Source organism: Anabrus simplex, chromosome 5 (genome assembly GCF_040414725.1).
Source record: "Anabrus simplex isolate iqAnaSimp1 chromosome 5, ASM4041472v1, whole genome shotgun sequence".
Taxonomy (NCBI): Eukaryota; Metazoa; Arthropoda; class Insecta; order Orthoptera; family Tettigoniidae; genus Anabrus; species Anabrus simplex.
Genome location: NC_090269.1, coordinates 42,628,075 through 42,647,247, shown reverse-complemented (window position 1 = coordinate 42,647,247; position 19,173 = coordinate 42,628,075). Strand labels below are relative to the sequence as shown.

The following is a 19,173-nucleotide window of genomic DNA, read 5'->3' as shown; positions in this document are numbered from 1 at the left end:
GTGGCAGAAAGTAAGTCAAGGAAAAGTCAGTAGTAGATTGGATAGCCTACATAGAATGGCATGCATAGCCATAACTGTGGCCATGAGAACTACGCCAACAGAAGCCTTGAATACTTTACTAGATCTCCCATCACTATGCAATTTCATAAAAGGACAGGCTAGAATGAGTTCATATAGACTGGCACAATCAGAGTGCTGGAATGCGGAGAGACCCAATCTAGGACACTGTAAAATTAACAGAGTAATAACAGAGGAAGTTCTGTACATGCCTTCTGATCATATGATACCAAAGTACAACTTTGAAAATACGTTTGAGACCCAGATAATAAAAAAAAGAAGACTGGGATATCAACAAATGGAATAATGAAAAAGAAGATATAGTGTGGTGGACTGATGGCTCAAAGACTGGGGATGGCACAGGAGGAGGGATCAATGGGGGAAGACCTGAGAGATCAATCCAGATGAGCTTGGGCAAACACACTACAGTCTTTCAAGCAGAAGTGATAGCTATCACAACATGTCTTGAAGAAAATCTGAAAATGAACTATAAGTTCAAATATTGCGCCAATTGAAACTCCTCTACAGGAGAAAGCCTGAACTTTAAAAAACTGTATTAACTCAACAGTTTCTCCGAAGATGGCTCTGTGTGAATTTTGATGTGTTTTTGTTTGTAATTGATCAAGAAGTGTGGACGTTCTCTACCAGATGTCTCTACAAAAAAAACTATGATCAATGAACCTTCTTGAAGAAATTTTGTATTCAAAAGTTGTTGTCTTAACTAAATTTTTGTTCTTTTATTTTTGGGTTGGCAATATTAATCCTTCCTTCCGCCAGGTTTGAACTTAGCCAATCCCGAATTTATTCTCAGCCAATCATGTATGTCTTCTTCGATATGGATATGTAGCTCTAAGCTATCCAATAAAGTTGAGGGGGTGTGTCTACTCCTTCTTGAAAGGTCTCGAATTTTCCACGAGGGTATAAAAACTGCTGATTTTCTTGTCTCCGGGCCGCTAGTATAACATCTAACTCAGTGTGTGGATATGTAGCAGGGGGCGGGAAGCGCCCCGTTCTTCATCAAGGTAATGGCCTCTTAACATCTTTATCTCTTGCTAGTTCAGCAGTTTAACTCTTGGGGAAGGTTCGAAACCTTTAATATGTAACCTACCACTTTAAAATGTAAATTCCTTTTTAGTCTATGTAAAAACTATAAATCTCTTTTACTGTAAAGCGGGGATAGAGAGTGCTTTACCCTCTCGAACTCCCCTTCATCTTGAAATTGAGGTGACTACGTTTTCATAACCGTTTCTATGCTTCCTAAATGTGTTAAGTTTCCTCATACGAGTCACCTCCATAGATTGGGATTAGCCCCTGTATTATCGGCCTAGTGCCTCTTAGGTTTTAATAACTTTTGTGTAGGAGTGCATGTATTCGCCTCCATTCAATTTTGTATTTTGGGCCATTTAATTAACCCAATGTTTTGTTTTCTTCATGTGAAGGCCCTGTAGGTTGGGTATTAAATGCCCCTGCTTCTTTGTGTGCCTTGAGAGCAGTTAGTAGTAAGGGTTGTTGTGGCCTTTGATAGGCTTGTAAAAATCGAGAGCAGGTCAGCTCTTTCTGGTATTTTGGAAGGTGCCTCTAGGAGGCCTGACATTATTAAGCGGGAGCAAGAGCTCCATGTAATGAAGGGGTTTTCTGCCCTTTGTTAAATTGTGGGTGTGAGCTGAGAGCTCAGACTTTGGGGCTTGTAGCCCAGAATTTGTAACGTTGCTATGTACCTGATTTAACTGTTGTTATTTGTTGTACGCTCAAAATTCTATGTTACCATTGTTAAGTTTTGAAAATATAACCTTGTTGAAATTTTAATTCATCTTTCGAACTTTTGTAGTTGAGACCTATTCCAGCCCGCACCTTCTTTCACCTCTAACTACCACGGATATCTCCGTAACAAAATTCATTAATAATCAACACAGAAGTCGACTTCAGATTCTTACTTGCTGTTATCTTTTGAGATTAGCAACAACAGAGCTGGAGGTAGACATTCGTTCATTGGTAGATGCAGCTGATCAACCGCTAAATGGTCCTTCTTTAAGTTTTGTTTTGACTACATTATTAATTTCAGTTATTCTTAAGGTATTTTTTTGTCATTCGTCAAATATTAATAATTCAAAAGAACTGTCATTGTTGGGTTATCTTCTTCTGAATTCAATTATACTGGGTATAATAGTGTTAAATTTTTTTTTTCACTCTTTTATGCTGATGTACAATAATGTCTTAACACATTGCGGACCGGTCCCGAGAAAACTCGTGTTTGCCTAGCCGAGCGTTGCGGACCGGTCCCGAGTTATCTCGTGTTAGCAGCAGACCCAGCAGGCTGAACTTTAGTGCTATCTTTTGAGATATACGGGAACTATTTGGAGGTCATGGGTGATAGAACTCGGTTATGTATGGTTCTACACAATCGATAGTCGCAATTATTTTCGAGTATTCTTCATATCATAGATTTTCTTTGCATTTCCTGACAACATGTTTACAAAGTTCGAAGAGCCATGCAAGATGGCAGCGCCCAGGGATCGCACGTGTTTAGACAAAGATGAAATTATTCGCAAATTATGTGCTGATACAGGCTCCGAATATCTGAGTGATGCTGAATATTTAGAGTTCGATGATGAAATATCTTCTAACGGAAATGTTTCAAGTGATGACGAGGATATAGTCTTATCTTCAAGGTGTGAAACACTCGTAGCGCAGAACGAGTCTGATAATTGTATTGCGGGTGTAAATATTATAAATATTGTAAATAATGTAGTGTTTTCTGACAACTGGGTTATGGGCAACAGTGAACCTAGGCTATAGGATTTTGAAGGTGCTGCTGGTATAAAGGTATGGTCTAATGAATCTGGAAACATAGGACAAGTAGCAGGACTTATATTTGGTGAGGAATATTTTTAGTATGTAGCTGAAAAGACAAACTTATACTATGAGCAGAATTCACATTCTCATAACGTATCCCCTAAAACACTAAAGTGCGACTAATGTCACTAGCAGGCAAATTAAAAAAATATTGCTGTGTGTATATTGACAGGGCAGGTGAAGAAATCATGTCTGGAAGATTACTGGCCAACCGATCCCTCAATTAAAAAAACCCATATTTCCGAAAACTATGAGCCGAAATAGATTTCAAGAAATACCCTGCATTTCAACATCTATTCAGGAAGGCCACTAGAAAAATACGCAGTAGTCCTTCAAAAGCTAGTGAAGTTCTGACAGTTTATTTGAATGCATGCACTCCATCTTAGAGGTAGTTAGAAAGTGGCCGAGAACAGGGCTGTGCATGGGGTGAAGTGCACCCGGTCCGCAATGTGTTAAGCAATTAAAATTATCAAACCTTCATTTCAATTGAACTATGAACATTATTTCATACTGGCACCTCTGTTCTATTCTTAGAATTTTACAAATATTGGCCTATTGTTAAAGTGCGGCCCGCGATCATACCTAAGGTTTCCAATGTGGCCCTCAAGCTCTTACTAATTGGAAACCCCTACTTTATAGGATGAAACGTATTGATTACCCATTTTACATGGTTATGTTTTATTATTTTGTTGGCACAGTTCCAGTCTGCTCTTCGAGCTCCAGTCTCTTTTCCAACCGTTTCTTCTTCTGTCATCTCCTCAGCCTCAGGAAAGTGAAACACCATTAGTACCTCCAGAGTGTCCCTCCCTGCCTGAGTAAATGACCCATCTGGTTTTTTCAGTGTCCCCACTTGATTTATATGGGTTGCTATCAAAACCTTCTGGAGCCTTGCCGTTTCAGTGTGTAATTCCACTTTCTCAGAGAACAGTCTCCAAGATTTTCCTTTTGCTTTCCATATCTCTAGATTATACTCAGTGAGTTTCCTATGATATACGTCGCACATACCATTTCTAGATGATATTCTATACAACATCTTAACCTCTTTTTTTCATTTTGGCTAGTTTGTTGTTCTACCACTTTACTTTTTTTGTGTTTTTCTTTTCTTTGAGAGGACAGTTTTCATGGAATGAGTCTACAATGGCCTCTTCTACTAGTTCCACTGCCTCATCCAATTCTTTCTGTCCTCTCACGTTAGTTGGAATTTTTTGTACAGCCTTCCCTAGAACTTCTATGTATCTGTCCCAGTTTGTTCTTTTTTGGGTCTCTGTACATCTCAATCCCAAATAGCCTCGCATTTATTGCAAATTGGTTGCAAATTGGATGTGCTGGTGGTCTGCTAATGATGGTTCCTCCAGCACCTTCCAGTCTTTAATAAAGTCTGCAATACACGTAGCGCTTAGTGTAATATCTATTACTTCCCTATGATTTTTATTTATACGTGTAGGCTTGTTTCCTAGGTTTAGTATCGTCAACTCAGTTTCCAATAATAAACTCTAGTAAACACTCACCTCTTGCATTGCAATTTGTGCTGCCCCATGCCGTGTGGTATGAATTTGCATCTGCTCCATGTACAGTCTCCAAGATTTTCCTTTTGCTTTCCATATCTCTAGGTTATACTCAGTGAGTTTCCTCTTTTCATTACAATTTAGGTTCCCAACTTCTTCTGATGGGGGCAGATTAGTTGAGTTATATGGGAGGTCTGCAGAGCCTATGGTTATTTCTCTGGGTCCCTCCCAATTTCCAAGTTTAATCTTGGCCATGGTTAAGTCCCGTGAACAGTGTTCCTGCAACATAAGACATTTTAATTTCCTGTTCACAAGACATGTTCTGGGTATTTCCGATGTTGTATCGTACATCAGCTTACTTTCAGATTCCGCCAGTCCTGCTATTCTGCCCTTGACTACCCATGGCTCTTGAATAAGGGCCACGTCAATAGCCTCGGACTTCCTGGCGAAATTGGCTACAGCTGCATTTTTGTGCTGAAGTTGGCCTGAAGGACCTTCATCTCCATCTTTATCAACATCGGGTTTCGTTTTTTCCCCGATGACTTGAAACTTGATCTGCCCAAGTCGGAGCTTAGCCTTAAGGCTTCTCTTTTTGAGCTCTTCAAAGTCTCTTTCACCAAGGCCTAAAACGACTGTCCTTCCTGTCTTGTCGATTGAAGTGGCATTCAGCACTCTCCACTCTTGTGCTAGAAGTTTGGTATCGTGCTGATTGATTCTGATAGCAGTCTGCTCTACTGGAGCTTCTGTTGCCATTTCTTGTTTTGAGTCGGCAACAGCCTGTCCACTTGGGACTTCTGTCTCCATTTTTTTATCTTGGGCTTGTTCCCGGATCTGCTCTACTGGAGCTTCCTTGGCTTCCCTTGATGTCAAAATTTTTGAAATTGGTTCTTTATAAGCATCCACATTTCAATCAATCATAGGGATTTTGCCCCTTCTAGGGTAATGAGCGTCGTTCTCACAATCCGTGGTGAGGCATACAGCCAGACATTGTCCTCCTGCGACTCAGGCTCTCCGTAGCAGAGACCACGCCCATCAGTCGTCCATCCAGCGGTCCGCCCCTGGCCCGAACCTAGCCAGGTTTGTTCCCCCTTCAGTAGGCCTATTCACGTGGTCTCCACTTGGCATTATCATGACTGAGTTCACAGCCATGACTTTCCCCCTCAGTTGGGATCGCCCCTTTCCCAACCTGCGGCTCATCCAGGCTACATAGAGCAAAGTGATGTGTTGGTTCCAGCACCCCACAGTAAGCCTTCACCTCAATCACCAGCCCCACTTCACCTGAATCACCGTGTCACCCATGTGGAGGAACCATGGATGCTTCTCTAGCATGTGTGGGCGAGGCCTCCACCTCCAAACTTTGACTTGGGCTAGTAACAAAACGTTTCTCATTTAGTCACCCCGGTGTAGTATAGGACTAGCCTCTTTATCTTTGGACTATAAGCCCACTTAGGGTTTTAACTATTTCTAGAAGGAGTGCAGGTGTTTCACCTACTTGCATTTTGTTTATGGACAGTTACCACCAACCTCTTTTTTTGTCATTAAGGCCATTTAGTATGGGCAACCATGCCCCTGTTTAGTCAGTAAGTGTTTCTGATGTTAGTTCCCTTTGGGAACAATGAATTATATAACTGTTGAGCAATAGACAAACCCACATCAGGGCAACTGTATGTAAATACTTTAATTGAGGACAACTGATAGGCTGTGAGGTGGAACTTGTGTGCACTGTATGAAACTGATGCCTCTGCGAGGCTGGACTATATTTGGAGCGCAGACTCCTCTGTAGTATAAATGATAGAAGCAAATCATGCTCTTTGTAAATTTTGTACCTGCCAAGAGCAATAAGGCTCTTTTCTATGTAACCGCCTACTAATTATTACAAATTTTGTACCTGATGTTCGGACTTCTAAGTTCCCTATATTGTTAGAGCTGACAAGCTCATTAATAATCTGTTCTATTGGTTTGTTGTTCTTTTGGATTCTTTATCTATCAATTTTAAAGTAATTAAAAAAGGATGGAAATACAATTTTAAAATTTGTTGTGTTAAGTTCTGCTCTAGTTAATTCCATGTCCAGCCATTCAAACCCCAAGCTTCTTATCCCTCTGTGATCCATGATATAACCTTAACAAAAATAATTCAACTGAGAGAGCAGACAGCTGGCAACTCTGCACAATTCACTTATAAACATTAACACGTAATCATGATGAGAGTAGAGATTCTCATATTCCATTAACCGCTGATTTCGGTGCCTCCAATCACTGAAGCCAGTTGTTGCAAATTCGGATGTCCCTCCAAAAAGTTTACAAGGAGCACAAAAACCGATCGTTGGCTGCAGGAATAAACCAGAGCCTCATGTTTCATAATGCCTCCATTGAAGAGCTTTCTTTCAAATAGTACTTTTGTCAGAAATCGCTAATTGTCTGAATATATCCGTACAAAATTACATAAATTGTCCTGATCATGTTTCACTCCACTTTTAGCATAGAAATCTCTGGTAATATACTCATAAGCCAAAAATAAGGGTAGTCGTTAGGTTTTAAAATATCTTCTCTTGGTACTACATAATCTTCACGATTTTCATTTATAGTTCCAACAAGAGACCAATGGAAACAGCTAAAACTAGGCGTACACTCCTGAAAGTTTTCTGTTTTTATTTTCGTCATTGCATTTAAGGGAGTTATTTGAGTTATAGCTTGGATCCTATGGAAAAACAAGTCTAATTTTGGTGTATGAGACACAATTCACTTTCCTTCCTCCTCTTCTCTTCTGCTATAGCTCATTCCACGTTAAGAAAACAGTATTGCTCTTATGGACCTACAAGGAGTGAACATACCCCCTCCGAGACACCCATAATTCCTCGTGATTAAGGGATATTATCCTGTACTTTGTAATGTATTGTGAAAGACAGATAAAAAGGATGAGGCATTTTTGACTGTGAGTTATTAAAATAACTACATAATATTTCCTTTTTCATAAATATATTTCTTAGAAAGCACAATGGCAGGAACAGCCACCGCTTCGTTGCCTTCCTTCATTTTCCTTCTTCTGTGTACAAGCATTGTGTAGTCCATCACTCTGCGAACCGCCGGCAGCTCACGTGTGTAGTGAAGTTATCTACAGTATTTATTTGTTGCGTGTGTGTTTTAGGCTTTAAATCAGTGCATAGTTGTTTTGTGTTGAGTGAAAGTTGGCTGTATATTGCATAGTATTTGTGTGCATTCTATCATTTTTGTACTGTACAGAAGTTGTTACTGAAGAGTTTGGTATTGTGGTGTGCAGCGACACATCATGGCATAACTTGTGCTTGATTCTGTTATTTAGCTGTTCATTCTTGAGCGCATTTTAATTTTACCACTCTTTTTTTTACAAGCGCATTTAATTTTTACTATTGTTTTTTGTGAGCGATACGACAGCACAGTAGTATCCCGCATTACCTGGGGAAATTTATTAAAAGCAATTAAATACATCCCTCACCCCTCGATTCCATAAAAAATATTATTTTTCTATTTTCTCCCTGTAAACACTCTGTACCGTTTAGTTCATAAAAATAATTTTCAGTTTAGTTTCTTCTGCTTTTTATCTTGAACTTAAATACCGAATTTCACAAATTTATGTGCCGCCGTTTTCCTGTGATGGTGTTGAGCGGAGCCGTTCAAAATGGCAACCCTGTTGCAATAAGAGCAATACTGTTTTCTTAACATGGAATGAACTATAATCTGCCACAATTTGCGCCACTTACTGTAATCATTTTTGACCATCAATGTTGTGTATGTAACACAAAACACACTTAAAAAACTCACAAAATTAATTAAAATTATTTTCACTTTCACGGACTTCTCCAGAGCTCTTGGTATTATGGGAAATTAGCGGCCTTCCCGATTCACTCAACACTACATGGTTGTCTCTAGGCGGGCGTTGATTCGCTGCCCGCTTGAATAAGTTGGAGCCTGAAGTCATCTTGACATACATAGACAGCACCAAGGGAGGTGTGTTTCAACACTGTGGTGGTATTTATAATATTATTACCGACAGCATTCACATAAGCGGAACTAAAATTCTGTTATTCATGTCGGGTGCTTTCGCTTTTGAATACTATGAAAGGGCGCGCATTCTAAAAACTTGTTTTCAAACTGTTAAGAATTTTTTATTTTTGCCACGCCATAAATTTGCTCATAAGGCCCATGTCAAAATATGGCTCTGAATGTATCAGATGTGCCGTACATTCTAATCTTGATAATAGGCCAGCAGCAGAGACGTAAGGCATGAATTAACATTATCTGCCTGCCACAAACACATCTGTATGGGCAAACTCTAGATGTTCACTACATACCTAGTCGTCAGCTGCTACAGGCCCATGTTGGAAAGCTGCCACCCAACATGCAACAGTTCGATATGACAACATCCTAACACCCACAGCTTCTCTTAGCTCCATGATACTGACTGCCATTTCTGTAATTTTCACATATGACCACTGTTCCACTTTACTTACATCCCTTGGAACATAGCTGGACAAACACTGACTGAGAGCTGGTTCTACTATCTGCTGTAAACTGGATGGCAGCTACGCAGTAGATAAACTACCCGGAGGTGTAAATCAGCTGGTACTTTGGCTTGCGTGCTACCACCTCCGCGTAAGCACTAGGCAGCTACCCAGAGCTAGACACCGATATACGGGATTGGCTAGACTGATTTTCAGTGACTTCTCGCTTTTGACTGAGGTACTATCTACAGTTAAATGTATGAAGCTCATTTCGATTGTCTTATTTTCTCGTGCTTGCACCTGCTGATTATCACCAACAAGCCTAAAAAGAGGAGTCTTCGAGTTATGGACAACGATTTATATCAAGCTTTTGTAAGGTTAATCTATGAGGTTCCAAACCAATACCTAATTGGGATTAAAATATTAAGATTTTAAATCCTATATTTTCTCACTCCAGTTATAAGCTGTCATGTAAGGCAGCATTTTCTAAAGTATTCTCGACGCAGATTGGTCAAGGGATCGCTCCAAAATAGAAGGTACGCACGTTCTCCTTATCTTTTTAATTTAATTTCAAATTATTTTCATTCCCTACTGCTGTTCTTAACTCTCTTTTACGTGCTTCTGTATATGTATATACAGTACACACATCTCCCTTATGTACTTATTGCCTCTGAACATTCTATCAGTAAGCTTCTGTGAATTGATGAAGTATCTCCACGACCCTCTATTTGCAACTAGCTCCGTGAACTCATTTAGTTCCACATGCTTCTATTTATTGAGAATTTCCATTCTAATGTTTATGAAGATAATGCTGGAAGATAAAACTAAAGAACAAATTAGGAAGCGAAATTTGGGAATGGAACAGATTCCAATTTCTTTGAAATCATTAACGAGAATACTAGGTAAACAATAATTGATAGGGAATCTGGCACCTGGGAGACAGCCCTAAATGAAGATCAATGATGATGGGAATTAATCATAACATCACCTTCTATAAGTAACACACAGATAAAGCATTTTCCTAGTAGACATAATATTGTGATTAAACATTTCATCAAAATATATTATTAACAAAAGAACGTATGAAAAAAGGCATACAGATGACAACAGCTAAATATGAAAATAAAAATATTCCGCATAATGCACACTCAAACCTGCGTATCTCATAATATGAACTGAGCATGTTAGCTACGAGAACATTTGCAGTAACTGAGATACATATACTGACTTACACCTGGTATCTGAAAATTGAAAAATTAAAATTAGAAAATTAAAGCCCATTTGAGATGATTTCCAAATAGGTTTTGATTCTGTATCCCTGTTGAGTTTACTCGAGAAAGCTTGACATATACCACATTTATTCATGTATTAGACCCCCCCTGGCTTTTTGGGACAAAGAAAATGAAAATAATAAATCTCGCATACAAGACCCCCCCAATGTAATTCGTCAGAGAAGAACGACGACTCTGCTTCTAAGCGGGTACAAGCCTTACTGCAGCTCAGATGACATCACAGAAATTTGTGAATAGTTTCATCCATACAACCTGCGCAATGAAAACACTTGTCAAAGTGAAAATGAAAATGTCGCCTACGTAGCGTGGGCTTACTGCAGCTCTGATGACATCGTACAAATAGATGAATAGTTTCGTGTCCGACCTACGCAATGAAAGCATGCATCAGTCAAGCTATATGTCTGTGTTTTGTAGTTATGAACATCCGCCAGCGTAATGGTTAGCACAGTTAGCTGCCGTTCTCGGAGACCTGAGTTCGACTCCCGGTACTGTATTGCCAGAAATTTAAGAATGGCAGGAAAGTAGATATGCAGTAAAAATGGTACATTCAGCTCCCCTCCATTGGGGGCTGCACCATCCAAGGATGAGGAAACGACTTTACCTTAGTTAAGAAATATTCATGGCTGTTGCTATTAATATAGCAGGGGAGATCATTAAAAAAGTGATTGTTTAATATCTCATAACTCGGGCCAATATAGCCTACGTAATCTTTGGAGAGAAGTGGGTTTAAAACGCGATAAAAACAATCCAATCATAATGATTGTTTTACTTGCCAACGTACTTAAATAATAATATTTATTTTACGTCCCCAATAACTATGTTTACGATATACGAAGACGCCAACAGAACTTCTTATGCGTATGGAGGCAACGAACGTGCAAAATTAAATGTTATGATAATAGAATGCATTACCGCCACACCTTATATATCCATAAATGTGACAAGCTTTTCTGTTATTTATGTTTATTCTTTCCGTGTGGAACTTCGATACTAGCGGGCACTTACTGATAGTAGCATACATAACCTACACAATGCACTCTCTCTTATCTCAATTACAGCTGTTTAGGTAAATCCTGATGTGATAAATGTAGAAAACAAGCATGAAATATACTTGGAAATAAAGGTCTGGCTTTCAATAGCTGCATTTATCCAAAGAATGAGTAGCCTCTGTGGCTCAGGCGGTAGCGCGCCGGCCTCTCACCGCTGGATACCGTGGTTCAAATCCCGGTCACTCCATGTGAGATTTGTGCTGGACAAAGCAGAGGTGGGACAAGTTTTTCTCTGGGTACTCCGGTTTTGCCTGTCATCTTTCCTTCCAGCAACACACTCCATTAATGTTGCCATTAATGTTTTCACGGCCCATACTTATAGACATGATATTGCATAGGCTTTTGGGCTTGTGCTGTTTCAAGAAAATAAGGTGAAATTCTTAATGTTTTGCAGAAAACTGTGCTCCGCATCCTCAGAAGAATTCTCGACTGCCCACGAAAAAGGCTTCTTAAACAATGACACTTTTGAATTTGGAACGTTATAATAAAAGTAGAAGTGAAAATGGTATATTCATTCACTACCAGATGGGCCCCAGGACGTGGCACAATGCTAGTATTCGAAGCGGAAGCTGACCGAACTATCACAATCAGACTAAGCGGTTCACATAACGTGTTTGCGTAACATGACAGGTGTACGACATAGACATAAGCCTGGACTCACAAGGTCCGCTGTTGTACCTGCGCCCAATTTAACAAGAGGCGAAAGGAGAGCTCTGAAGGAACTTAGAGATGATTCTGAACTGACCATTCTCTCAGCTGATAGAGGTAATGCGACAGTGGTTATGGACACTAACGAGTATAAGAATAAGATATCATCTATATTGTCAAAGCCTGTCTACAGATTGGGCTCACGTGACCCTACCACTTGTGTGTCCAACGCCACCGCGAAGCTCTTAAGGCAATCGTCAATTCCAAAAGAGGAGACTAAATATCTGCCCTGGGGGATGCAGTGCCACCTAGATTATATGGACTGCCTAAGATCCATAAAAAAGATGTTCCCCTCAGACCTACTGTTAGTGCGATAGGTTCTCCTAAGTACTGTATGCTCTGGCTAAATACCTAAGCAAATTGCTTCAGCCACACATAGGACGTACTGAATCATATGTCAGGGACTCTTGGTATTTCGTCAACAAGCTGTCAACCATAACCCTTCAACCTAATGCACTTTTGGTGAGTTTCGATGTGGAGTCCTTGTTCACTAAAGTGCTGGTTGACTCGGTCATGTCTCTCATTGAACACCTTTTCCCAGAGGACATTACTAAACTATTTTACCACTGCATGACGTCCAGCTATTTCTTGTGGGGTGGGAATTTTTACAAACAGACGGACGGAGTGGCTATGGGAAGTCCACTTTCGCCCATAGTAGCTAATTTCTTTATGAGTATTTTGAGGAGGAGGCTATTGCTTCGGCTCCCGTCAAGCCTATGATATGGTGGAGGTATGTTGATGATGTATTTGTGATCTGGACAGAAGGTCCTGAGAAACTTCATCTATTTCCAGACCACCTAAATCAGCAACATCCATCAATAAAATTCACTATGGAGATGGAGTCGGAGGGATGCCTTCCTTTCTTGGATGTTCTAGTAAGAAAGAAACCAGACCGTTCCTTAGAACATACCATCTATCGTAAGCCTACCCACACAAATTGCTATCTTCATGCAGATTCTCACCACCATCCAGCACAAAAACATGGCATCCTCACGACACTCGCCAAGAGGGCGAGACGAATATGTGAACCATCACATATCCAGATGGAGATGGACACGCTCAAAGTCGCGTTTAAGGGTAATGGTTAGAGCGATCTGCAAATTCATAGAGCCCTGCATCCCAGAGAAACGACCAAGCAAATCTCACAGAAGGAATAAGTGAAGGGAACTGCCTACTTGCCTTACATTCACAACACGACAGATTGAATTGCCAAGGTCCTCCACAAACACAATATAAAAACCGTGTTTGGCAAAGTATACATCGGCCAAACATGCCGGTTCATTGGTACCCGTATCAAAGAACATGAACGTAATATTCGTCTCAACCAACCTGACAAATCAGCAATAGCTGAGCATGCTCTATCATCGGGTCATGATGTCATGTTCCAAGATGCTCAAGCTCTTACCCACACTAGACACTACAGGTCCTTGATTATACGGGAAGCTGTGGAAATACGTAGAAATCCTAGCAATTTCAACAGGGACACCGGCTATCAATTACGTAACAACTGGTTGCCAGCCATTAAGAATTTACGTAGGTAGTTCCCTTCCCTACCCCTTCACTATTGTTATTTCGTCTCGGTATTTTTTCCAAATTCGTACGTTCCTCGTCGCTAGATGTTTCATTCCAGGCTTATGTCTATGTTACACAAACACGTTATGTAAACCGCTTAGTCTGACTGTGATAGTTCGGTCAGCTTCCGCTTCAAACACTAGCGTTGTGCCACGTCCTGAGGGCCATCTGGTGGTGAATGAACGTACCATTTCACCTTCTACTTCTATTATAACATTCCAAATTCAAAAGTGTCATTGTTTAAGAAGCCTTTCTCGTGGACAGTCAAGAATTTTTCTGAGGATGCAGAGCACAGTTTTCTGCAAACTTTAAGAATTTCACCTTATTTTCTTGACACGGCACAAGCCCAAAAGCCTATGCAATATCATGTCTACTCTCCATTAATATTTCATTTCATCTGTCAGTCATTTATCATTGCCCCAGAGGAGTGCGACAGGCTTCAGCAGCTGGCACATTTCCTATCCTCGTTGCTAGATGGGGGCTTCATTCATTCCATTCCTGACCTGGTCCAACGACTGGAAACAGGCTGTGGATTTTCATTTTCATCCAAAGAATGCTTCCAGTCACTATGTATTACATTCAGAAGTACAACTCGTAGCATACTTTAGTTATCAGCTGGTGGGTTGGCACGCTTTTTACAGCATGGCTTTATTCACAAGGGTGGCTTCTGCTACACATACACCAACTGGGAATAACAGAGACCATCTCCAGAAACCATTTGTGAATAGATTCTCACTGTTTGGACTCTATAGTCGGGATCAAAACTAATTTTTAAGTTGCAAAAAGACGGGATCTCGAATTCTCGTGATTGCCGTGAAGATGACGTCATTTGGAATGATGACATGCTGGTAGAAAGGAAGTTAGCGGCACAAGACGGCAATAATTCAAATGAAAGCAATGATCAGGTTTACTGTGTGGTAGGCCTACTGCTTAACTGACAAGACACAAATGACTGCCATTACATTCTTTTGTATTAATATTGCATAATACGATACCCATATCCCTTTTCTCTACGGGGTGAAGTATGAAGTGAGACGCATTTTCTTAGCGCGTTTTTACGACCACATGGCCTTCCTGACGTCAACCTTATCAGGATGTTAATGAGATGAAACGGATGACGTGATATAAGAGTAACTAAAATTGACTATATTTACTTTATATATATTCTTTTTAAACTTAGAAATATTGCCTTCCAACAAAAATAGCCAGTAAAACTCAGAATACATTCGTAAGTTTGTTAAAGAATAGTGTTGGATGTTAACATGTACAATTTATAGCTCTTTATAGCCTAGACGTCATGTGTTCACTGCACAAAATTTGAGGTTGTCGCATACTGGACACCCCCGCACTTTTCTTGGCTATAAATGTGAAGGAAACAAAGGGTGTAATATGCGAGTAAATACGGTAGTATGTGTCCCCAACGCTGTCTGCGAGAGACTGGTGTGACCACTGCAACTCAAGGGAAGCATTAATGTTCAAAGTCCTGATCACTGTTAAGGTATCATGCTTTTATCAACACTCTAAGCTAATTTAAGCTATATGTCACTAAAAATACAGCTAATAATATTCAGCTCTCAAACCTTGCCCAGCACCTCGGTCCATCGAAGTGGCCAATAAATTACGTGCCGGGTAACTACGATTTATGCTGCCGATAGCGCTACCCGGGAGGGGTCGAACGGAAATATCCTTTTATGCAGAGGGCAAGTTACGTGCTACTTTACCTGTAGGTGGTAGAACCGGCCCTGAGACGAGCAAAGTACCTAGCCACCAGTGTCCATAGATGTGATATGGTAGCCTTTGGTAGCATGTGTCACATGGTTTCCCAACATAACACTGGCCTACCTGTGCTGCCACATGTTCGAACAAAATAAGACCGCCGCCGTGTCTTATGAAACAACCTACGTATCAATAGAAACCCATAGCCATCAATTAACAAAAGCTTACCTGGATGAAACCGAACATATTCATGTTGGATGTGGAGATTTGGGGGCAGCTCCACAGTCTTCATCGCATCTAGTGGTAATGTAACATCCACTGGAGTGGTGTAGAACTTGATAATATCATCTGTAAAACATAACAGCTAAGTGTGATTGGGTTGAAGATCATTTTTCACAGTTCTTGAATAATTAATCATTTAAACAAATATCTATTGCAGAAAAAATGTCAACAAAGAAGGAGATGATAGAAAATGTTTAATACACAAACTTCACGGTCACGAGCCTGATAGAAGAAAAGCATCGTAATGAAGATCCCATCCACATAGGGAAGAATGTATAAACCATAGAACAAAATATTTAAGACTATGAAAGACACCAAAATTCATGAGTCTATCAGTGCAAAGTGATGAACTTTCAACTTCAATTACAACCACTTTGGTCGCCATTTATAGTTTTACCAATTCTATCTCACTTGAATAAAATAAAATAATTATAATCCAAAATGTCCATATTTAGGCTTCCAAGTTCACCAAAATAGACCCCTCGAATTTAAACAGAGCATGATCATTTTCTCTTCTATCCCAGGGCACGAACATGAAGTTGTTCCCTAGTACATCCGCTATGGAAATTAGGCCCCACCTAACCCTCTGAATACAAATAAGTGTGTGGGAATTGCACCACAGTTATCTACCTCAAATAAAACCTCTACAATGACGTGGAATAAACTTGTAATATTCTATCATGGCATAATCCATGGAGATCTGCTTCATCAAACAACAATCTTACAAATAACCCTTCCAAATATACAAACAGATGACAATAACATAAAACTAAAATCTCAAAGTGAAATAAATACATGATAAAAAATAGTTACTATGATTATCATTTGCAGTAATTGTATAAACTATAGTGAACATTGAAACCAGCAACATACGTCAATCTCTCCAATATTTTGCACAATATACACAGGTTGTTCAACCAACACATGGTACCCCGATTCTTTGTTATCCTGTACCGTTTTAGCCACTCACTAATAATAATGGCGTATGGCTTTTAGTGCCGGGAGATCCTAGGACGGGTTTGGCTCGCCAGGTGCAGGTCTTTTAATTTAACACCCGTAGGCGACCTGCGCGTCGTGATGAGGATGAAATGATGATGAAGACAACACATATACCCAGCCCCCGAGCCAGGGAAATTAACTAAGGATGGTTAAAATTCCTGACCCTGCCAGGAATCGAACCCCGGAAACCATGTCTTTTTCATAAGACTTAATGCCTTAAAAAAACCAGGCCGTAGACTGTAGCAGTTCACCAACGCATATCAGCCATCAGCCAATACCTGGACCTCAGGCAGCCCATGAACACTGTACAACAGACAACAAATGATACATCACAGACAATTCACTGATGGACCCTTGATTGCTGTCACTGGGCTGGACCACACATAAGCTTTTTACAGCTGTTGAGCAATGGACTAGCATTTTAATTGAAACTTCGACGAAGTTTTCATGACATTATAGAACAGTGCATATAGTTCTCCAAAGTATCATCAAATCACTCACCCTATAAGGCTTTTTAATAAAAACTGATTATAATTTACATATTTAACTTTAGTTGTAGTTTTTTTTTTTTTTTTTACTCTTTCCAGTATATTTTAAATCACCAAAAAGTACAGTATGTTAATAACTTTATAACATCAATGTTAATACTGTACATGTTGTTACCTGTATGTCAAAAACATAGAGGGACTAAAATTCCCATCTTCATTTTGTAGATTAAGGTTAATTTTAATCATATATCAATTAGTCCCACATCGTATGCAGCTGAAGACATCCCAAATTAGGGGACGAAACATATATTACACTTTTTTAACATGTTTAATGTTTTAGTGATCTAATATTCACTCAGTGTATGAAAAAAAGTGGACAATTACATCTCTCAATTAATTGAATACGGTACTCTCTTGGATTACGTCAATGCACATAAGTTGAAGTTAAGATTATGGATTAGTCAGCTACACAAAATGAAAACAGAACATTTTCCAAATTGATATTGTTACCAGTGTAAATGTGGAAAAGTATATTTTGAGTGCTTCATTTCCAAATGAGTGAAAAGTTCTAAACGAAACATACAATTTCTTGTACTCTATTTTCGCTCTCAATTTCTGTCAAAGACATTCCTACAGAAGCACAGTGTGAATTCATAGAACTAAAGTGCAATCTTGAACTGAACGATAAAAATGAACGTTGCAGAAGTTTGTCTCTTGTACAAAGATTTTCCACGCAACCATTTTCCTAAACTTCACACACTATACTCCGCATGGCTTTACCCTTAAATTGACAGTTTACAAAACACGTGAGCATGGCCTTACCTGTGTGCCAGCATCCTGCTGCTGGGAGAACACCTGATGCAATATGACTGCGGCACACAGCCCTCATAAAAGTAATACCATTACCCAGAACAACTAATGAATCACGGGTGAAAACAAATTCACAAAAACTACACTTACCAACAACATCCGACACTAAAATCAGAATATATTATTAAGAATAAAAGTGAGTGAGGAAATAAATTACTCACAGCTAAGGGATCGCACAAGAAGGAGTTTATGGCCTACAAAGGAAACACACCGCTGATCTCAGAGTTACTTTCGTTATGACAAATAGAATACGTTGTCTGATCACTCCACTTTCTCAACATAGTCGTTGGTGGCCCCGCTGGAGTGTGGCACTACAGTCGCAACGCACCAGCTGCAACAACACGTGCCAAATTGTCGATGAAAGTAATAGAGTGCGTGTGTAAAGCCATGCTGATAATTCTAACGCTTATTGAAGGAATTAACTTGTTTTAATATTTTCCGAAAGTCCGTATTAGTATCTGTGCAGCGCTTTGTGTGTGCAATCAACTAGTTTACTTGTATTTCCAGAAAAAGTCGTACTGTTCCGTTTCTGGTTGTAAATCGGGTTACGGAAGAAAGCTTGACAGTAGATGATTTTTTTACACCGCCAAAAGAAAATAATGTTTGCGAAGTGGGCGAGAGTTATTCTGCGGAAAGATAAGCAATTGTCAGCCAAAAGCAGAATGTGTGATCTGCATTTTTCTGCAAACTTTATTATAAAGATGGAGTGTTTCCTTGTGAAAGGTGAAAACGTTGAACGTCTTCGTTATTCAAGGCTATTTAAATATTGAAGATTGGGAAAGTGCTGTGCCGGAGTTGAGGTCCTTCCCTGATCCTTTGATATAAAACTGTTTAGTTTATCATGTGGCCGGGTATGTTGTTAGGTAATCCTCAAAATTTATCAAGTGTATATCCTGTGTCTGTTCTCTCAGTCATGCAAGTGAGTCATTTTTCAGTTTTTAGGAAAATTAAAGATTACGGATCCAGCAATGGCACAAGGTTTCTAACACATCCATCTGTAAGTGAGTGTGACATTCTTTCCCAGACTGAAAGGAAAATTAATGAAAAACTGAGCTCGCCTAGGTCGATATGGGGCGATTTCAGTTGTGCCGTCAGGAGCTGGCTGTTGTATTGAACACACTTTGGATATTACTCCTAAACTGGTCTACCACTATTTAAAGTGCCAATTCCTCTTCAGAGCGAGAGAAAACCGCAGAGATCTTCACGCTCGACAATCTGTTACGTCTACTCGTAAACTATCAAAAGTGGCCTCAAACTAGTTTTGGTCGGTAAATTAAGTCATTTAATTCATTTGAGGAACCTGT

The 19,173-nt window shown here is 39.7% G+C and overlaps 1 protein-coding gene across 1 annotated transcript in view; it reads right to left on the bottom strand.

Moving 5' to 3' along the window:
* LOC136874304 (large ribosomal subunit protein mL50) overlaps positions 1 to 19,173 on the bottom strand; it is a 48,045-nt gene that overhangs the window by 10,560 nt on the left and 18,312 nt on the right. Inside the window, exon 4 of the mRNA XM_067147946.2 lies at positions 15,459 to 15,578. Within this exon, the coding sequence (XP_067004047.1) occupies positions 15,459 to 15,578 (120 nt within the window). The remainder of the gene's footprint in view (positions 1 to 15,458; positions 15,579 to 19,173) is intronic.